We start from the raw sequence: 22,733 nt of genomic DNA, 5'->3' as shown, positions 1-22,733 counted from the left end.
GGAAGTGACGACATACTCGGTTTTGTACTGAAACATAGCGCTGATATCCCTGCCCCTTCACTGGTCACACTGTTTAATGCGTCCCTGTCCAGCGGGGAAGTGCCAAGAGGTATCAAGCTAGCCCACGTCACACCCCTGTTCAAGGCCGGAGACCCATCCGTGCCCACAAACTACCGCCCTGTGTCGCTGTTACCCGTGATCTCTAAGCTACTCGAAAAGCTGGTGCAGAAAGCCCTGATTGACTTCGTCGACCCAGCTCTCCCTAACACCCAGTTTGCATTCCGCCCTGGACACTCGACCGAAGATGCACTGGCACTGCTCTCAGACACCGTCCTCCAAGCCCGAGACAATGGTTCTGTTGTAGCAACATGCCTGTTAGATATTAGTAAAGCCTTCGACAAGGTGAAGCATGCCACCCTCATCCAGGACTTGTTCAGCATCGGTATCTCCGGCACAGCCCTGAAATGGTTTCGGGACTATCTGTCTGGGCGCCATCAACGCGTTCGTATGGGTTCCCGACTGGGCAGAACTGTACCGTGCACTTGTGGTGTGCCGCAGGGCTCTGTACTAGGACCCATGCTGTTCTCCATATACACCAGAGATGTCCCCTCTGAATCTGCGCCAGCATCATCACTGCAGTTTGCGGACGGCATCGCCCTGACATGTGCGAGACGGACAGCGTGAGAGATGTCTGATGCGCTCAGCTTGGCGGTTACCTCCCTCTCAAGTTGGCTGGACGCTCGTGGTCTTGTACTAAATGCAAAGAAGAGCAATGTATTGTTTTTTACCAGCAGCAGTGGGCAGCAGCCGGACATGGTTGTACGCTGTCGAAATGATGTCCTTCCGCACACCACCAGCGCGAAATACCTCAGCATCTTGATCGATGAATGAATGGCCTGGCAACCGCAAGTTGACCGGTGCATCTCACGCACTGTTAGGAAGATCGGTAGTCTGTGGCGGGCGCGACGTTGCCTCACTCTAGCTAGTCGAAGCAAGTACTTCCTATCTGTCATCATGCCGGATTTGATTATGGATCGTCAGCATATGGCTCTGGCTTGACCCACAACCAGCTAAACCGCTTGCAGGTGGCCCATAACCGCACAGCAAGGGCGGTGTTCCGACGACCACGATTTACCAGGGCCAGTGACCTCTTGGAGAGGCTCTCTGTTTATCGCATGGACGAGGTATATCGCCAGAAACTGCTCGTGCTGGTATGGCGGTGCGTTCATAACCGTGCCAGTCCTGCTCTGCAGGTACTGTTTGTTCGCAACTGCGGAGCAACTCGCCTTCAGCGCAGTCTGGGCCTGCAACAACCAATAGCCAGAAGCCGAGCAGGCCAATGCCGACCGGCATCTCGCGATTGCCTGTTATGGAACCATATACCTGACACGGTGCGAGCCATGGGCAACACCCCAGCATTCCGCCGAGCTGCCATTCCCTACACGTTGTAGACTGCTACACAGTTGGTCATACCATGGTATTCAGTACCCACGAAATTTGCAAAGCCGATAATATGATAATGTACCGTGGTGCATGCATCGATGGTACCACCACTTCGTAGACTGCCTCCCGTTCATTTCTGTGCTCCTGTCTTTATTCTCGTCAACTGTGTACATCAGCAGTTCAATTATGTGCTCCAGTCCTCTTTATTCTCGTGAGCTGTGTACTAGTTTTGCTGTTTGTTTGGTTTATTTGAATTCGCTCAGTAACCGTGTACTTCAGCTATTCTCTCCTCCCTCTTCTGAATTTGACTCTCCGCTGGCCTTCTCTCCTCCCATCCCCTTACATTGTATTGGGCCTCCGCAGCTTCCCCCCCCCCTCCCCCCACCACCACCACCCCACCCACACACTACATTGTCACATAGCACAACTCAACCATTCGCTACCCTGTTATTGAGCACTCCTGCTCGTTTGGTCTCGCCAATCCAAATAAAATCAATCAATCAAACGAGGCAGTGGTGTTGCGCAGCTCGTTGTGGCACATGGCTGGGTATCTTCCGGTGGAGCAGCTCAGGGCATGCGATACGTCGAATCTCTTGCCGCATGCGCACGTGGATGGCAGTCTTGCGGAAGTCCAGCCGTAACGAAGGGCAAGCGCATCACGGAAGGCACCCTTGTGCAGTGTGAAGCCGTGTCGCTGTAATGGTGGGCATGTAAGCCAGCTGGATGCTCCTTTCTCAGAGGCGAGCTCCAGGGCACGGCGGTCGGCAGCATTGCAGTCGGCAAGGAAGGAAGCTACTTCTTTTTTTTCCCGCTGCCGAGCTGAAGATCTAACAACAGCGCTCTTAGCTTGCTTGGTGAGGCCGGAGATGCCCTCCATGGTGTGCTGCTGGAGGAGGATGCGCTCAACCAGGGCCTTGGTACATGGTGATGCTGACGGAGTTTGCGAATTGTTGCGACAGCGAGGCGGGGACAATCAAGCCCAGCCCTCCATGACAACACAGGAGTGCGAGGATGGAAAGCTCTTGCTGACCAGGCGCCATGCGGTCGGTGAGGGCCGGAAGTAGGTGCTCGCTGATGCATGCTTCGAGTCGGGAAAGGCTATCCGCAGTGTCGGGCACGGTTCGGGCTAGGAACGACCATTTGTGGCGCAGCCTACGGTCCATGCCTGAAGGCCGCATACGCTGCCTGTGGCTGCGTCATGGCAAATCATTGGCTAGGGTCTGGACTTCCTGGCACCACTGGGCCACTTTGTCAGCTGTGTATGCTTGGCAGAAGGCAGGAGTGCCTAATGCTGCACCAAGGTGTCGGTGGCCGTCCGTCTTCACTATGATGTCGGTGTCGCCAAAGAGCTCCTGGACCTGCGTAGCGTGATCCGGCTTCACTAGGAGAACGGTTTTCCCAGCGTTCGGAAAGTACCCAAACGAAGGGCCATGGAGTGAGAGGGCTGATCACCACGCTCTCAGCTTGGCGAGCTTCCCAACGGCTGCATGTCGAATCGTCGGCAAACCTCGCCTGGATTGTGCCTGGGGTTGCGACCTGGATCAATGGGACTGTGCCAAGAGCATACATAGCCATAGCTAGACGGTCCGCTTGGGTCGTACCTTCGCACGAGGGGATTGATTCACCATCCACGAACAGGCGTGATGATGACCGGCCGGTAGGTGTTGATAGCAATGATGGCAACCTCGGGACAGATTTGAATTATAGTTAGACCGCATTGTCATGTTATCAACTGGTCTCTTCATCGTCCTGTAACAGTCGGCATTCTTTGTTGCCATGGGACTTAGTTTGTGCACATTTCCGCTGCGCTCACCGTCTTCCCCTCCTTGGTCCTACTCAACCTTGAACCTTCCAAGTTTGAAGGCTGTTGGTTTGAACACTGGAGATGTGTTAGAGCTAGGTCTTAGGACGTTGAATGTCTCAGTAGCCTGTCAGTTTTGTGCCCTGTTATCGCACGTTCTGACTGCTTATTATCTTGTTACAGCCGTGGATAGTTGCTTCATAACTCATTACCATGTCTTTTCTTATTCCATTTTACAATACTGGCTCATTATCCGAGTGTATGTACTGTAATTATTAATTTTGCAGTAGTTCAGTTGAAGCTAGTTCAGTCATTTAACAATTATTATTCCCCAAATGGCTTTTTGAGTGTCCAGGGATCTCATGACGTCCAAACTGGAGCACACGTGTGGCTCAGAGACTCTTCGAATTGTCCTAAACCAGAGGCTTCGCACCTTACCTGGGCTAGCTCATCGCCCAGCTCAAGACAAAAGCATTGAGACACAATTGTCACATATTCTCGACAGGTCACTCATCCCCAATGCCTAATGCATAACCGTCCAACATTGTGAGCATTACATACAGTGCAAACAGACAACAGTAATAATTACTGTTGTCTGTAACAGTGTTACTTACACAGTTATAGTTATTATTATTATAAGCACGTCCGCGTAGTGGGCGGGTTTGCCCACCTCGCTTCTGCCAAATTGTGCCACGTATCCGTACAAAAATGAGAGAGGGGAGAACAAAACAAAAACACAAAAGAGCAAAAACAAACAAGAAAAACCAGGAAAGTAACGATGAAGAACAAAAATGAAGGAACAGAACAGACCAAACACGAGTAATACATGTACCGCGTACCGGTAGAACAGAAGGGTGGCAGAAGACTACATCATGCAGCATCCACGAACGAGGACAATCGACCGAGGGACATGATAAAGGGAAAAAAGAGAGGATGTGGACCGGGGACGGGGGAAACAGAGAAAGAGAAAGAGAGAGATACGATGAACAAAATGCAAAATTTGGAAAGAACTAACGCGACAAACGAAAGCGACAGGACGTGGCGTGCTGACCTGGCGAGGACAGTTACTTTTAAGACAAACAGCCTTGCTGGATGTGCACATAAAACATAATTTGCGGGGACAGGATCTAGGATTGCGTTGATTTACTGGTATAATACTTCATTATGTGAGGATAAGACCGAGTAGAGGCTGAAATCGCTTACTTGTACAAAAACATCTCCAGGCTACTTGTTTTTAGGCATGAATCAAACAAACGCTCATGGCGTAGCTGAGTCCTGATCGTTTGCATACATGCATGGTCAGGGCTATACGTACAGTCACACCTCTTTAGGACGAACACCAAGGAACCGCTGATATTTGTTCGCAATAACGGGAGTTCTAATAACGGGAGTTCTTCTTATCCGTATGTTATACGGAGCAAACATTGAATTTTTTCTTATCAGTGTTCTTCCTAACGAGGTTTCACTACTGACAGTACTGTACATGAAGACACCGCCTATGCCGTTCTAATTGTCCCTACCTCCGACTCTCCCATAGGTTCTTCTGACACCCGCCCTGGAACACGCCACCTCGGCCTGGTCCTATGCCATCACCAAAGCTGAGCTGGAGCGTTTCAATATTTTACAAGCCAGAGTAGCTAGGAAGTATTTGCTACATAAGAAAGTCAATGTAGATAGATGCGAAGCGAAGTCCCAGTTAAACGCCCTTTGTGACTTAGAGTCCTTGTACTTTCGCAGACAAGTATCAGCTCTTGTTACTCTATTTAAACACGTCCATATATCTCCAGAACACCTCCAACATTTTCACCTTTCACTGTCTTCAAGTCCAAGAAGACCAAACAAACTTAACATTAATTATCAGTAGGGGTGAAAGTTGGCATTGAGATCCCGAGTTCGAGTACTCTGATTTTCTCCGATCGAATATTCGAGTATTCGAGTATTCTTCATCTCCTATAAATTGCACACCGAGGGCCTTAAATCACATGATACAATCCTGCTTGAACCGAGTGGCTGCCATTTTTCTCTGGTATAGTGGTTGCTGGGTCATTTGGGCTCTCTCTACTCGTGAACAAATGTTCACCACACAGTCTGCACATCAATATCTGCCGACTGCTGCTCTGAAACTGCAGATTTATGTGGTAAATGCATGTACCACGTATGAACGAGTACTCTGATTTATTCCGAGTACGATTATTTCTGAAAAAACCGAGCGAGTACTCGAGTATTCGGTATAATTGTTTCACCCCTAATTATCAGTATCATTTATCACCGTGTGCGTGTTTCTTCCCTCCTTTCCAACAAAGCTGCAATGCTATGGAATTGCCTACCGCCTTCTCTTACCTCTATAACCAGCCTCCCCGAAGTCAAACATTCTCTCTATCAGCATTTTCGCCAGTATATTCATTACACTGACGGTATCCCAACTCCTTAATTACCAGATTTTGTATGCCTCGATCTATTTCCTTAGCCTATCCTCGATTAAATTAACTGCTCCCTCTACATAAAGTTGTCATTTCATTCTTCTTGCAGGAGATCCCCTCGACAGGCCCAAAGCCTTTGGGAAATCCTTAAATATAATAAAATACAAAATACAAATACTGTGCTTGAATTCCGATTTTGCTTATGTGAACCAACCCAATAAAGTACCGGATAGTTAGTTTGACGCCCAATACAGCTACATCAAGGAGTTTTAGGTTGCCTAACTAAGTAAGGAATATGTACATGACTCGTGCCACAACGAATTGGCTGGAGGAGCTAACACATCACCATCATGCGAATCGACAAACCATGCATGTATGGCGCTTTTCATGGATAGCAAGAATGAGAGCGTTCAATCGACATCCGCCTCATGGAACACAATGAATGCAGAAGAACTCTCACCAGACCCTTTACAAGATGTTAGGTTGCGATTCCAGCTATAAAAGGACAGTGAGTTTTGTGATGAATTTTTTATTAATGAAGTGACAGAGGAACATAGAAAACAACTGAAAATTTGAATGCGAAGAGGGTGAATGTCTTGGATATAAATGGGAATCGATCGAGTACAAGCCATGAAAAATGAAAATATGAAAAGGACAGTGAGATTTGTGATGAATTTTTTAATTAATGAAGTGACAGAGGAACATAGAAAACAACTGAAAATTTGAATGCGAAGAGGGTGAATGTCGTGGATAGAAATGGGAATCGATCGAGTACGGTACCCATGAAAAACGAAAATATGAAAAGGACAGGAGTTTTGTGATGAATTTCTTATCAATGAAGTGACAGAGGAACATAGAAAACACTTGAATATTTGAATGCGAAGAGGGTGAATGTCGTGGATAGAAATGGGAATCGATCGAGTACAAGCCATGAAAAATGAAAATATGATGCGACATTTTTTAAAAGATATTGTTGCCAACGCAGCTTGAAATTATGCACGGCAAGCGCAAGCTATGAATGAATGGCTTCGACCGCGTCATGATCGACTTGCTTGCACGACTGGGATAGGATATGAGAAATGCCTGTCCAGAGGTGGTTCAATGAGGAAGAAATATTAATTGGAAGGATCCTAAAACTTTTAAAAATATGTGCTGGAGAATTGTTGCTGCTAAGGAAATGAAGGCTTGCTAGCTTTTTTTCTGGTTTAATTGTTTAAAGATTTATTCAGAGGAGTCGTACACGTAAAAATGCACCGAGAGGGCATTGCCATACTACATGTACATGCACAATATCAGCATCACGGTGATATCCGAAATGGCATGCGAAATTAGGGATAGGCATGGGCAAGGTGCATTATGCATAGGGTGGCCTGTTGAAGCCCAAGCTGCAGGCAATGAAAATGTAACATTATGAAGGCAAGGTGCCACACCAAAAATGCAGATTGAGAGCAAAAAATGGAATACAATACAAAGAAGATTTTGAAAAGCAGATTGAAAACACTTAAATTGCGAACAAAGAAGATCGAAAACAACGAAAATTGAAAATAGAGAACGATAAAATCAAAACAAAAAAAGGATAGAGAATCCAAGCTTAGAATGCATCATGTTGTCCAGTAACATTACTTGGTGGGGAGACTGTGTTTAGCTTGTACTGCGATTGTATTGCTGTTAGCAGTTGAACCGCGGCTGCAGGGTCAGATTGAGTCAAGAAGCTCAATGATGGCTTTGAAATTCGGACGGTTGGAAGAGATGCTGTCCCTGGTTTGATATGAAAAACAGATGAAACCAAGAAAGAAGGCTCAAGTCTTCACCAGAGATTTACAGATGCCCTATTGTGTCAGCTGTATAGTGATCATAATTGATCCTAAATCGTGTTTACATGACATTAGAATTAAAATTGGCAAGTTCAAAAACCATTCACCATCAATCTCATTCACCATCAATCTTCTATGCTGAGGAGTTTTCAAGGAGCAAGATGACTGTTCAGAATATCAACATCACATTTGAGTATACAAGTCGTGTACATTGTACATGGTAGGACAGGAATGTGTTGGGTGTACATTGTACAAAGAGAAAAGCAGTTTTAGTATACCCAGGTGCGGAATTTCTGAATTATGTAAATAGAAAAAAGACATATCCTGGGCAAGAAGTTCAGGATAGACTGAATCAACAATGTTTGCATCAGGAGACAAGACCATTTCAACGTGACGTAAGGCTTACCAGCATTGCTCCTGCAGCATGTGGAGTGCGTCCGGGCAAAGCGTGGGCTGCTGTGGACGATAAATCACCTTGCTCTGTCCCAATATCTACACCACACATCGACAAATTCATCAAGATTTGAAGGAAGGAGCTCATAATGGTTTGTTCAACTCTTTTACCGTTACCATCTTTGGCATACTAGTAGTTGAATCGTAATCGAGAACATCATTACGCAGTTCTCGAAAGGTTGAGGGAGATGAAAGTGGAAATGTCAGAAGCAAAATCATTATGCATCATCACTGTTTTATTAATTTTCAATAATTATGGATAATAAAACTACACTATTGTCAACAGTGAAGAGTAGTATGCTGGGATACGGATCATGCAACAGGTCAGCGGTAGATCACCACGGGTCTACAATGTATGCGGAAGATCCCTGCCTCGCGTGTTGATAGTGGATGCCAAACTTGAAACTCGCTCAAAGTCATAAGGAATACACCCGTTAAATTCTGCGCTCATAAAAGCACAGAAGAGTACTCTCATTTAGTTGGTAGAACTTTCATAAATGGCCCTATTGTGATACTGAACGCTATTTGCTTCACTGCTCTTCCCATAACTGAAAGCAATTTTAGTTTCCCATGGGCCCATGCTGACCTTTCCCGACATCATGTCCTCCTTTGGCTGAGCTCCGAATGTGAACACCTCCGTGATGACAAAGGCGAAGCTCCACACGTCGCTGGCCGTAGTGAAATCGTTCTTGTCCAGAGCCTGCCACAGTACAGGCCATATGGCATACAGAATAGTACAGAGATCGGTACAGTGCTTTCCTCGGGTGTGCAGACTCCACTGCAGCCGCTTTATGTTTCACACAATTATACACCACTACCCAAAAAACGGTCTCTCGGCTGCACGTTTTTCCAAGAAAATTCAATTTGTCTGGGTGGGCCCGGCTCATCTTCGGTAAAGTACAAGTGACATAATTATGTCTGTACCTAGGCCTCAGACACTGAACGTAGCCCAGAAATCAAGTTTCCAATATGACATTTTCAACTGACATGCCAGGTTTCACTCCTTCCAACCAGGCAAATACTTTGAATAAAAAAATCCAGTCTAGGCCTGTAATAATCTCTGACCCCAGCATGCATAGACGATTGGTCGTGCGTGAGATTTTCTTCCCATAAAGGTTGAATTAAAAAAACATTCATAGTGGCATGATTCTTGTTGTCATCTTCAAGCGGCATGCTCTAGGCTTGAGATGATTAGTCTCCTACAAATCACACCGGGCGGATAATTCCGGTAGGAAAACTGGCAGAATTTGGCACATTTTCTGCTGTGTTTCATGCATGTTTGGTATGTGGATAAAGAAGTGGAGCAGACTTGAAGGAGGTGCCATAAGGTGGGTTTTGTTCTGCTAATCTCACTGCTTTTTGAGCAAAATCTGCCAATGTTTCAAGTATTTTCCAAGGGATACCTACAAAGAGTTGTCTTCCAGGGCAGAGATCGTTTAAACAGGCTACGTGCATGCTGCAAGTCATACCTCTGGCGCGGTGAAAGCCATCTGAGCAACAACCTCCTTGTTCACGTATTCACCAAGGTCTTGATCCACAATGTCGAAGCCACCAATCTGTAAATACGACGAACAAGGTAATAATCAGAAACCAGAAATTGGTGCCAGACGGACTAAATGTACCATGGCGATCGAATTCAACTATCAACACTTAGACAGGCTTGGAAACTCATCATTGGTTAAGACAGACGTGTATGGAGCAACGCAAACTATAACTTCAAAGTATATAATAAGCGAAGACATCAAAAACTCTATTTCGCATGACTCTAAGCACATTTCGAACAAACGTTAACAGTGTGATTGTATGCAAGCAGGCGCATACATGCACATTAGTTAACGTGCATATACATGTAATGCACCACGGGGTTATTGATATTTTTTCTGCAAATTCCACTTATCTCCAGATACTGGGGTGAATAATGGAGTGTGGTGATGGGGCCTATTGAGCTCGGTACACTAGTACTTGCCTTGCACGTCTGGTTTGCACTCAGATACACGACTGCGCTTGAGAGATTCTAAACGCGTGATATTAGACAAAAAAACAAAAAAAGTTAAAAACAGAAGGAGCTATTATAAGCCGTTTCAGACACCTCACGAGAATCAAGTGAAATAGCCAGGTGTGAAGGGTTTCAATGTCATTTTTGGTTTACTTGAAAAGCATGTTACCCCTAGGTAAGGTGACAGAGCAAAAAGAGCAAGCCTGCAGTGGACATTCAAGGAGGAATTCAAACACGTCAAAAACCAGAACTCCTTCCATGGGCTTTTGGTTCCAAAGTCTCTAGATACGCTCAATTGTCATTGTATTATACATTCACAGTTTCACACCCATTTTAGTACCTTATGGACGTGGTTGAGCTCTGAGATGTGCTGCATTCCGGCAGCAATGTCCTTGATGAACATCATGAACTGAGTAGTGCAGGAGCTAGAAAGAAAACAAGGCATGTAGAATTGCATTCACCGATCGTTCATCTATTCAAAACCTTTCAATCAATAAGCTTGCTTTCCCATTCTCAAGCAACCCTCAGGGTGCGTATGGAATGATGGTGTACTAGCTGTGCTAGTACTTGTTAGCAACAATCCGAACTAGCGCACACACTGCACTGCATTGCTTTGTACTGCATTCAAGACTGACGTCATGCGCTTTGTTTTGCTGCGTAATTTAGAAAAGCGATCCTGTCAGCTTTTCTATTATTGTGTTCACATGGCGCTACCTAACGACACCGCTATTCAGACACGTTGTCTACGTAGCTACGTAAGTTTCTACGTAAGATGCTCGGTACCTGGTCCTGCAGGGAGGCCGGAGCTACTCCATGGCTCCTACCATCGCGCGGCCGGATGGCCGCATGCGTGTGCATTGCAGACTTTTTGTTGTTGCCTTTTCGGATGTGCATGCACGAGGAACTTCCTTCTTTGGAACTGCTTCTTGCATGAGCTGTTTCGGATATTTCGTCTCCTGGCCTGGCTTATTTCGTTTCGGTGCTGCTGAGACCTCCTTTCGCGGAATATTACTCAATGACAGGTGAGTTGACCAGTTCCCTTTGATTCATTTGCTTGTGTTGACTCTTTCATTTACGAAAAGTGTGCTGATTTTGGGCGGAATGCAATAAATAATGGAAAAGCTGACAGGATCTCCTTTCTAAATTTAGCTTTTCCGCTGCCGAGGCCTCCTTTTACGGAATACTCAATGACAGGCGATCTCTGAGTTGACCAGTTTCCTTCGATTCATTTGCTTATGCTCACCCTTTCATTTACGGAAACGTGTGCTGATTTTATTCGGATTTAGATCCATTTTTATCTCTTTGCCCTTGCCTACAGTGTGCGAAGAACGCGAGTTCCCCTTCTCGACGGTAAGGCTTATGTTAGATGTGTTGTCAAAATACTCATATTCATTGCACATTAGTACGTTACAAGTAAGGCACTGGTCAGTGGCATACTATCGTTGGCAGTTCCCAATCTGGAGGGAAAGGTTCAAGGACTCATTGACCGAGTTTGCCAAATAAATTCGCATATCAGGGAAAATCTCCATTGTGGAGAGGTTCAGTAACTTGTTTGCTTCATACGAAACAAGCCAATGGGTGCAGTGTCGTCTCGTGAAAATCTCGTACTTGTATGATTGCATTTGTTTACTCGAGTCTGGGCTGTTTGAGTGAGTACTGCCGAGATTGCACTGCCCCAAATAAAGTTTCGTGCCGCCAAAGCAAGAATTACGATCTGCAATCTGTTTGTAGTACCAAGAGTACATAACCCCCCGTACTCTTGGTAGTACTTGCAAGAATGTGCAGTACATGTATCGTACTTTCTCTGTTGCTGTTTCAGTTGCCGTCATGTTGCTAAAGAAAGGTTCACTGGAGAGGTTCTGCAAAACAAAAATTCGAACGAAGTTTCGCGACAGTCCTTGCAAAAGTGTGTACGAATTTTTGCACGAACTTTGCGTTCTGCACATTTTCGTAGTTTGCGCGGGCCAAGTGCACGTACGCCATGACCCGATCTCACGAAATTTCCTACAACAGTTCATTTCGCGTTCCCTGCAAGTTTCGCGTCCAAAGTTGCGAAGTTTCGCACTTCATGATGTAGAGCGAAAGTTTGTACGCATTTTCGTTTTGCAGAACCTCTCTAGTGACTCTTTTGTTTCATACGAGATGAGTCGGTGTGGCTTAGAATCTTTCGCTGTAGAAGAACTCTATTCGTATGTCTATTGGAGAAATAATTGTATTCACTGGTTATACATGTATTATAAAATAGGTTAAGACAAACTCACAGAATAAATACCATCGGTCCCTTGGTGTTCGTCCTAAAGAGGTTCGACTGGATATCATTCATACTCACCAAAAGATGTGTAAGATTTTATTATCATGGAGTGCCTTGTTTATCTCTCAGTATCAGTACCTCCAACCATAGCCTTGACCCTTTTATCCTCAGGATCAGTGTAGTTGTTAGAACGAGGTGTCGGACTCAGCAATGTATTGTTTACATTTTAATACATGTTTATTGTTCCTCCTTTGCTGTGTTTTAGAAAATCGTGGACTAACAGTTTGAAGTCATTGAACTACTTCCAAGAGTTGTATCGACATCAACAGGATTACGATTTCAGTGCAATATGATGCAGGATGACCTTATCACGATAACCCATGATTATAAACCATTATAAACACAGAATCAACAAAAACATCTGCGACACGCACCTGGCGCATGGCTACATTTCTTCTATATAAATCTGATCGAGGGTGGGGAAATCTGAAATATCTGAAAGGCAAGACAAATTTATGGCAGAGTCATGAAATTCTGCAACAGCAACATGCACAGAATGACCTCCGTATAAAAAAAGTATCGCCACCTGACTACTCACATGTTTCCCCGCAGAAGAACATGCATTATGCTAGTGCCATTTTCTGCAAAAAAAGGCTTGCACATCAATGCGTATAATCAAGAGTACATAACCCCCATTATGTACTCTTGGTATACCTCTTGATATGATGTGAAAGCCATCATTTACATATTCATATGGCATTCCATCAAGAGTGGACTCTTGATTCCATTGATTGGCATTGATTGGTGACAGAAAAAACAAAAGAAATTATAGCAATAAAAACTGCTTTATGGCAGTTTTCTAAAAAAAGTTATTGTGTTCTAGTCCATGGACCCCGTCTAAAAAGTAAGAAATTAACGAAATGTGATAGCTGAAAATTAAAATTTCACACAAAACCTCACAATAATCACACACAGAATTAAAAGCTACATGTAGAAGACCTTTTCCCCTCGTGATCTTCTTTCCTATGCATGCATGTTGCCAATTGTTGGTGCAGTACAAGTTAAAGTTGAAAGCAGCATTTCAAGTGTTGTGATTATTGTGAGGTTTTGTGTGAAATTTTAATTTTCAGCTATCACATTTCGTTAATTTCTTACTTTTTAGACGGGGTCCATGGACTAGAACACAATAACTTTTTTTAGAAAACTGCCATAAAGCAGTTTTTATTGCTATAATCACAAATGGCACAGGCCAGCCCATTTTTGCGGAAAAGAAAAACAAATCTTGCTTGCCCTGTTGTGCTCTTCCAGACAACGGATCGTGCTTCAGCAGTGTTTCTTTTCCTTTCGTAGCTTTGCTGCCAGCCCGAGTGTCACCTCGACACTGTATTTCTTCAGTATGTCTGACCTTACTGTCGACACTGTCAAGGCAATGCCTTGCCAAGCCCTCCGCGGCGAGCCTTCTCAGCGCGGCTTGAATCCGAAAGGAAACTTAGTAAAAGTATTTTACAGGACCGTTTGCTGGCACAACTAGCCCTTGGTAGTGAGGTCTGCTCCGGCCAGGAGAACCAGCAACATGACAGTGCGGACACGGCTCGCGAGCCCAGAAGCCCGACGTGCACCAATGCCTCCTCCGCCAGCTCAGGTGACGCGGGCTCATCAACGGATCTCTGCGCTCCTGTACGGGACGAGGTGTAGTCGGCTTTGTCGGCCGCCATTTTATCATTATCGGAGAGCATTGTGCCGCTCCTCACCCAAGGCCAAGGCAATGCGGCAGCTGCCGCCACTACGCCAGGCCAAGCTCCTGTAACCCACCCGATCAGCCACCTGCACCCGCTGTGCCCAAGGCTGTGCAAGAACGTATCTTGCGAGGGGAGTTCGTAGATTTTTCAAGTTTGTTGCCTGAAATTCTTGCACACTTCCGGCCCAACATTCCGGCTGGTGCACAGCCCGAATAACGATAGCCAGCTAAATATCGTTGAGTCGGATGACGCGAAGCAGGTGCGTCGCAAGGTTCACGATAATTACACATGTAGCTACCCGGCTCGAGGCATGGACCACATACATGTCTGTTATCACGGCTGCTGCCCTACACCGCACTGCTGAACTGATTGCGTACCAGCAGTTGATCCTGACTGCTAACTGCCAGTTCTTCCCAAGCGCGTGGCTAGAGTACGACCGCCAGCTGCGGATGCTCGTGGCCCAGTAACCAGGCACGAAGAGGTTGGACACCATCGACGTGAACCTATGGCAGATAGCCGTCACAGGCCATGCACACCCAAAATGCGCTCAATGTAAGACGGTCCATCCAGGGGCGGTTTGTGTCCTTTTCGTCCCGAAGCCAGCAGCATTTACCTCCAGTGGTCGCAACCATACCAGCGACGGCCAAGAAATCTGCCGCAACTTCAATGGAGGTCGCTGTTCTTCGTCGTCGTGCCGCTTCTCCCACACCTGCAGCCAGTGTGGCAAGGACCACCCATGCATCATGTGCAACCAGCAGCAGCGCGGAGCCAATCGGCCACCCCGCCGCTCCTAGCAGAATGGCTACTGAATCGCTTGACTCGGTACGTAGCTTCTTTCCTATACACTCTGCAGACACCACACTGCTAGCTGACCACTTTGCCCGCCTGTTACGTAACCACTCAGATCAATCATGTGTTGCGTATGTTCTCCATGGCCTGCGCCGTGGCTTTACTCTTGGATCTGCCTGCCAACACGACATTTCGGTTTTCTCTAATAATCTACCATTGGCTTTCACTCACTCGGCATTTATATCCGAGCAATTAGCTGCTTCCTGCGCCCGCAGCGAGACCACAGGCCCATTTCCGTCACCTCCATTTCAGTTCATGCGCCGCTCTGGTATTGGTGCCATCCCCAAAAAGAACGGCAAGCCGTGAATGATCCACCATCTGTCTAGTCCGGAAGGCACCGGCGCGAACGACAGCATTCCTGCCGAGCCGCTCTCTCTGCACTACGCGAGCATTGACAACGCGATCAACATCATCATGTCATGCCCACAGCCTGTGCATTTGTCCAAGCTCGATGTACGCAGTGCATTTCGGCAGATCCCAGTCCGCCGTCAGGACTTCGCTGGGAAGGCTCCTACTACTACGAGCGGTTTCTGCCTTTCGGCCTCCGCTCCAGCCCAGCCGTCTTTGACTCAGTAGCCACAGCAGTCAACTGGATCATGCAGCACGAGTTTGCTATAGATCACCGGCTTCACTACCTCGATGACTTTCTCGATATCTCCACTGGTTTGGCTGCAGCCAACCAGCAACTCACCATCCCCCTCCGGGCGTTCACGTATCTCGGCACTCCTCTTTGCTCCATCCCAGCTCAAAGGGCCATCACCATCATTGACCTTCCTTGGTATTGTCCTAGACTGCGAGCGCCACGAAGCTCGGCTACCAGAGGACAAGCTGTCCGAGATCCGTGCGCCACTCATGGCTACTATCAGCGAGCGCAGCATCGGCCAGCGTCAACTCGAGTCCCTCCTGGGGAAGCTCACTTTTGCTGCCCGAGTCATCGTTCCTGGACACACATTCATGCGTGAACTATGATCAGCGTGCCCTGAACTGTATCTGTGTATGCGAGTGCGGTGCATAAAGCCCACCTGAAGAATGGGTTTGCCGGCCCCTTAGTAGATGCGTGGCTTCTGAAGAGGGTGTTGAAGGGCATCCAGCGATGCCATGGTACGGCTGCACTCACCCCTCGCCTTCCTATAACTATGCCAATCCTACGACACCTGACGGATGCACGCCGGAAAAGTAGTGTCCTGAATGGCCATGACAAGCTGCTCTACCAAGCCGCCATGCTGCTTCTTTGGATTTCTTCGGTGCGCTGAATTCACTAATGGCATCACACGGGGCTGTACTAGCTCCCCTGGTGACGGACGCCTGCAACTCTTCCTGCTTTCATCCAAGACGGACCCATTCGGTAAAGGCGTTACTAGTGACATTGGCCCGTCTGTACCGCCGTACTGCCCGGTCCGTGCCATTGTTAGCTACCCATTTGTCACTCGTCGCGAGGGACCGGAGCAACTCTTGTTCGTACTCTCGAACAGACAGCAGCTGACCAGGCAGTCATTCACAGTAACAGTATGGTCTCTTGTCGCTGCGGCCGGTGTACCATCCCAGTCGAACTACTCCGGGCATTCGGTCCACATTGGTGTAGCCACCACCGCTGCTATGGCTAGTGCCCCCGACTCCTTCTTCCGAGTGGCAGGTCAGTGGAAAGAGCGATGCGTGTCTATGCTACATCCAGACTACAACAAGCGCATAGCGCCAGCTATCGTCCCGGCTTGCTGCCGTGCCATGGATGCCATGATCCCCAACTCGGGTGAGTAATGAGCTACTGAACTCTAGCTGCGCAATGCTTGCCTGTGCTGACATTAATTGACCCTTGCTGTGCGTCAATAGTGCTTAGCTAACGGAGTGCTGGTTTCATGGGTCCACTCTCACAACTGGTGTTATCTAGCTATTTGCTGCGGCTCTGCCTTGCGCTATATTACATCCATTTAGCATTGCAGCTCTACGTTGAGCTAACAGCAGCTCTACTTTGAGCTAACAGCAGCTCTACTCTGAGCTAACAGCAGCTCTACTTTGAGCTAACAGCAGCTCTACTTTGAGCTAACAGCAGCTCTACTTTGAGCTAACCGCAGCTCTACTTTGAGCTAACAGCAGCTCTACTTTGAGCTAACAGCAGCTCTACCTTGAGCTAACAGCAGCTCTACTTTGAGCTAACAGCAGCTCTACTTTGAGCTAACAGCAGCTCTACTTTGAGCTAATCGCAGCTCTCTACTTTGAGCTAACCGCAGCTCTACTTTGAGCTAACCGCAGCTCTACTTTGAGCTAACAGCAGCTCTACTTCGAGCTAACAGCAGCTCTGCTCTGAGCTAACACCAGCTCTACTTTGAGCTTCAAACCAGTTGTTTCGAAACCAGCACTCCTCAATCCAAAGATGCCTCTTTGTTGACTTGTTTGTGTGAGGGATGGGGCTAATGGTGTACTAGCTGTGCTAGTACTTGTTAGCAACAATCCGAACTAGCGCACACACTGCACTGCATTGCTTTGTACTGCATTCAAGACTGACGTCATGCGCTTTGTTTTGCTGCGTAATCACAAATGGCACCAGCCCATTTTTGCGGAAAAGAAAAACAAATCTTGCTTGCCCTGTTGTGCTCTTCCAGACAACGGATCGTGCTTCAGCAGTGTTTCTTTTCCCACCATCCCTCCCTATCCAACTTATTCACACCATCATAATATTATCGTACCCACTAACCGGGTCCACTCTCACAACTGGTGGTATCTAGCTATTTGCTGCGGCTCTGCCTTGCGCTATATTACATCCATTTAGCATTGCAGCTCTACGTTGAGCTAACAGCAGCTCTACTTTGAGCTAACAGCAGCTCTACTCTGAGCTAACAGCAGCTCTACTTTGAGCTAACAGCAGCTCTACTTTGAGCTAACAGCAGCTCTACTTTGAGCTAACCGCAGCTCTACTTTGAGCTAACAGCAGCTCTACTTTGAGCTAACAGCAGCTCTACCTTGAGCTAACAGCAGCTCTACTTTGAGCTAACAGCAGCTCTACTTTGAGCTAACAGCAGCTCTACTTTGAGCTAATCGCAGCTCTCTACTTTGAGCTAACCGCAGCTCTACTTTGAGCTAACCGCAGCTCTACTTTGAGCTAACAGCAGCTCTACTTCGAGCTAACAGCAGCTCTGCTCTGAGCTAACACCAGCTCTACTTTGAGCTTCAAACCAGTTGTTTCGAAACCAGCACTCCTCAATCCAAAGATGCCTCTTTGTTGACTTGTTTGTGTGAGGGATGGGGCTAATACCAATATAACAAAGCCAATGAAACCAATGGCAGTGCAAAAACGTAAGCTGAACATCTGTGTATAAGCAGTCGGGTTAGCTAACGCAGTACATAGCTACATACATGTATCTATTCCCAACTTACGGGTCATTCTTTCCCATGGTGGGAAGATAATCAGCCAGCGTTCCTTGGAAGGCTTCCATCACCAACATAAGCTGTAAAGCAAAGCAAAATGATGAAGTTTTTTTCAATCGAGAGCCCTGGTTTGAGAAAAAAATGGTTTCATATACTATCATCCTACTTACAATTATCATTGAATTCGTCATTCGAGAACGACAACAGGTGAGAATGGAACATCCCCTTAAGCCAGTGTTACGCAGTTACATCACTTTTAAAGTACTTTGCGTGCTTCGTCTGCGTAGACGGCAAGACCACGCAGATGAAGCGCGCCAAAATGCAGTAAATCTTAAACAAAACAAAACCGTGGTACAGCAGATAAGACTGCTAAAGGGACGCGCAGCAAATCTTCTCCAAACTTGCCGTTTACATTGCAAAGGTTCAAATTGAATTGAAAGAACACGACACCCTGTGGTACTGTTTGCGCTAACATTCTGGGATTCTTTGTCCCTGAGCAAAGTGATCCACTTAACAGCCTGTATTACTGTAAACCATGAAATTATTGTGATGGTCTAATTTCTGCGAAATTCGCGACCGCGTGGAAATCGCGAAATTTAGACAGCGCGAAAAGGAGATCCATGGAAGGTGTAGCATGAATGCCACAGTTGCAAATTCTGCAATCGCAAAATTAAAACCTCGCAAACCTGTCCGGATTCTGAAAACGCGAACTAAAAGCGCCGAGAAAATTTCACGCTTTACAGTATAGCTATTTTAAGACGGTCAAACAGATCACCAATATGACATACCTGACGCTTCTCATCCACAACACCATACAGCTCTACAACGTTGCGATGGAAGAAACGACCCAGGGTGCGAGCTTCTTGACGCAGGTCAGCCCGCGCCTTCTTGGCAGTGGTTGTAATCAACTTCTTGGCAACAACCTTCACCATGGCTCCTCCATCCTTCTGCTTTAGGTGTAAAAGCAAGGCACATACCATAAAAAGATCTTAGCCACAAGTAATAAGGTATGTCCGTATTTGACCCGGAATGTTCTAAGTCAATGAATCCTCTACTACCTTTGAACTATCATAGGCATACTTGAAGTACTTCAAGAAGTAAGAAGGGATGCCCGGTTCCCATCCTAAAGGAACTGGAACTGTACCTCATATTCATTATGGGGTCAGTGAAGCGGGAATGAGGTACTGAAGTACACTGACACTAGAATGGTGATGCACACTAAATTTTTTATTTAATGACAAAAACAGAAATTCAACAGTACATGTTCTCCATAACGACACAGAGTAATGCGACGGTTCACAAAAACCACGCCAGTCCACCCGAATGTGTTACACTTCACACTAAGGCTAGAGCCATTTCCTCATGCTCTCACAAATGAGATGATGGGTAGACAATGATGTTAGAAAATTCCCCGGTAGTTATCTATACCTTTGAGTACTTCACTTGAATTCACTAGCAAAACGGCTTTCTTTAGACACGCGCTGATTTGTTGCACGCGCACATGCAGACACGTACATGCATAATTATACGCAAATACACAGTATCAAGCATACAAACTGCAAGCATACACAGATACACCCACCCACATCAGACTCAGACTCAGACATGCCCATCGCGGAAGCGATGATAGCGAACAGCTATGTTAGACATAGCAACTTGTGCTGGGATTACACAATTGCTGGGATTACACCATTCAACAGCTTGCAAGGCTGATGAATTGACCGCCACTAATTTTTAGCCTGGTATCCACCACACAGCTGATTGAAGTGACTTTTTGTGGTCAGTGGATCCTTATTTTTCCCGCCCACCTACACCCACACCCACACACAAACACACGAAAGGTGCGTATAATACTGACCTGTTTCCAGTTTCCTGTGTGTAGAGAAGTGACGGCACTGCAGATCACACACATGTTTGTGCAAGGGTACAAAATTCATTTCACCATCTCAGATTATACTCAATGTTTTTATAACCACTGTCCACTGATGCATAACGTATTAACCCAATGAGGCATGTATAAGGATCATTATGAGGATATGCACGAAGTGGTTACCTCCATCTGTAGTTCTATCGACATTAATTATATTAGAGTGTGTTGTTCCCTACATGGTAGCTCGCGGTTTTCCTGCCGACTTGAATTCTCACTTGACCGACTCACGACTGCCATCCAGCTCTAGAAAACCGCGAACTCCCATGTAGGGAGCAACACACTCTTTCCCTACTATCGCCGAAGTCGCACCCACCTCTTCTTCACATTAATAATATTAAGGTTTGCAAATAGATGCACACTTTTCATACTTTGGACCACTGTATGAGGTGCAGCAGCAATGATCTCGACTCAAATCAGGTATGTATGCTGTACTGGCCTCGACCCTACATAGCCCGAGAGATAGAGTTACACGGAATTCGTATAAACTGCCTACCCGGATTTGATCGTCGCTAGAAGCTGGATGTCAGCAGATGAAATCTGAGTCTGCACCTGTGGGCCAGCGTCAACTGTGAGGTCTTCACTGCTTTTGGCGGGGTCGGATTTGGCCTTGCATGGTACACCGTACAGATCTTGCTCCGGCTCCTTCTTCTTGGCCGCAGTCGGCTTCTGTGGCTTCTTGGGCTTGGATGGCTTACTGCTAGAAAAGTTCAGTTGTGCTTCCAGGTCATCAATGTCTTCTTCCAGCTGTAGGTCTTCACGGCTCATGCCCAGTGGCTTGGGTGCGGGTTGTGGTCGTACCTCCCTGGTGATCTCGTCCTTCTTGAGACAGGCATACGTGTCTCCACCATCAGCCACATTCACGTCTGGTTGGGTTTCAGCAGTTTTAGGTCCAGGTTTGGATTGAAGTGGGGGTCTTTTCATCATGTCATATGTGTTGTCTGTATCGGCTGGTGTCGGTTGAGGTGGAGCGGGCGCTGGGGTGTATCTGGGTGCCTCCGGCATGGCATACAGAGCTCCATCGCTCTCTTCCACAGCAGGTGGCGGAGCAGCTGCGAAAGTCTCCATGGGTTCTGGCTGAGCATAGGCTTCGGGTCCGTCGGAGGCGTACGCAGTGCTCATGCGCTCACGATTCACTTCGCCTGGAGCTGCATAGTTATCCGCTCCTTCACCTTGGCCAGCATCCTAACCACGCATCAAATAAATTGCACACACAGGACAGGTAGTTAAAAGCTATCTAAACAGGAAATTTTGCTTTTGTCCCACCTTCAATATCTATTCAAAATGCGCAGATATGGAGTCAAATGTGATTCACTGGACAGTATGCTAGAGTTATGGACATGATAAAATGATGGAAATGCTTGAAGGCACATGGAATTATTCTCAGGAGCAGAGTCATATACGTAGTTCAAAATTCAATGTTCAGATATGACAGGGGATCAATTTCTTAAAATTCATGTTGCCGAATATGATGTCGCCAACTTCAACCTCAATAAAAGAAGATGAAAATGAGACTGGCGTGTTTGTTATAAAAGGAAGAAAGGACAAGCGTATTTCACTTACGTTAGGATTTTCGTAGAGGATGTTCTCTGCTTGACCACGCTCACGCATTTCCACAGGATCAGGTATCACTGCGAAGCAAATTCAATAGGAAGGGAAGTGAATTTTTAAATCATTTACAACGTTTTGAGGATATTCACCTCTCATTTTCATACACTCATGCATCGTGTCGATAGCGCTAATTACATCGCCTCCGAGAAGTTGAAAAAACTTAGTGTGCATGACACAAGCCACTCATTTGGCATTCCTTATGTCTAATCCAACACCCGCAAAAGATTTCACGGTTCATTTGAGACTCAGGTAGACTTTAATGTTTGCATCCGTAGCTACTCTCCCTACCACCATCATGAAGGACCTGGCAGGGCACGACATCCCTTTGAAGAATGCCAGCGACCTAGAAGGAGCACGAGCATTTGCTGCAGACAAGTCGAAATGGAGATCAGACGTTGTTTATGGATGAGTTTTTGTTGACTGGAGACAGAAGGCGACTTGGCTTAATTTCAGTGTACATGTATTTTCATACATTGTTCTTTGGCCTTTGTACGCGTGCTGTGGTGTTATTTTTATTATTATTATTATTATTATTTGAAACTCGGGTATTGAGCCAATAATAAAAGTAGAAAGGAAAAGGACATAATTATGGAAACGAGTTAAGAGTAACTCTCCACCACTGTAACTAGATACTATATACAGTCAGAAAGTGCAACAACTAGGCACAAAACTGACAGAGTACTGAGACATTCGACGTCCTGACACTATTATTATTATTATTATTATTATTTTTATTATCCGTAGGAACGCCAATACTCTACAAAAATCTAAGGCAATAGCGGCAAGGCGACCAAATATGTTGAGATCACGCAAACTCTGCACAAACGTGCCTTGAGACTTTAAAACAAGAATGCAGAACATTCCTCCAAGAATTAAGACCCCACTCAACCAAACCCTGTCCCATGCTGGAAACAATAGGCCTTAACCCTTAATGATACATGCATTCCTGAAGAGGTGCCTTGCCAAATGCTCAGACAATTGCATTAATTTTCTGTGATTGTTGTAGCTCAGAGACCACTTGTAAAGTGTAGAGAGGATTAATAGCTAAAATGCGACAGTTAAACATTCA

At 46.2% G+C, this 22,733-nt stretch overlaps 1 protein-coding gene and 1 long non-coding RNA gene across 2 annotated transcripts; one reads left to right on the top strand and one right to left on the bottom strand.

The window, feature by feature from the left end:
* Positions 1-6,155: 6,155 nt before the first annotated feature.
* Positions 6,156-21,684, bottom strand: LOC135825727 (ephrin type-A receptor 4-B-like; the record flags this gene model as incomplete). Its single annotated transcript, XM_065338347.1, is given in 11 exon segments — positions 6,156-7,422; positions 7,885-7,970; positions 8,518-8,631; positions 9,401-9,487; positions 9,898-9,945; positions 10,268-10,352; positions 18,136-18,206; positions 18,915-19,073; positions 19,985-20,021; positions 20,550-21,238; positions 21,617-21,684. Coding segments are annotated over 11 exon segments (1,508 nt in total), but the record flags the coding sequence as incomplete, so codon positions are not given.
* Positions 10,605-12,546, top strand: LOC135826507 (uncharacterized). Its single transcript, XR_010555313.1, has 3 exons — positions 10,605-10,949; positions 11,246-11,277; positions 12,444-12,546. It is a non-coding gene; the product is annotated as an uncharacterized LOC135826507 (long non-coding RNA).
* Positions 21,685-22,733: the final 1,049 nt, after the last annotated feature.

Source organism: Sycon ciliatum, chromosome 10 (assembly GCF_964019385.1).
Source record: "Sycon ciliatum chromosome 10, ocSycCili1.1, whole genome shotgun sequence".
Taxonomy (NCBI): Eukaryota; Metazoa; Porifera; class Calcarea; order Leucosolenida; family Sycettidae; genus Sycon; species Sycon ciliatum.
The sequence above is the reverse complement of the archived record's forward strand: the minus strand, read 5'-3'. Positions and strand labels throughout refer to the sequence as shown.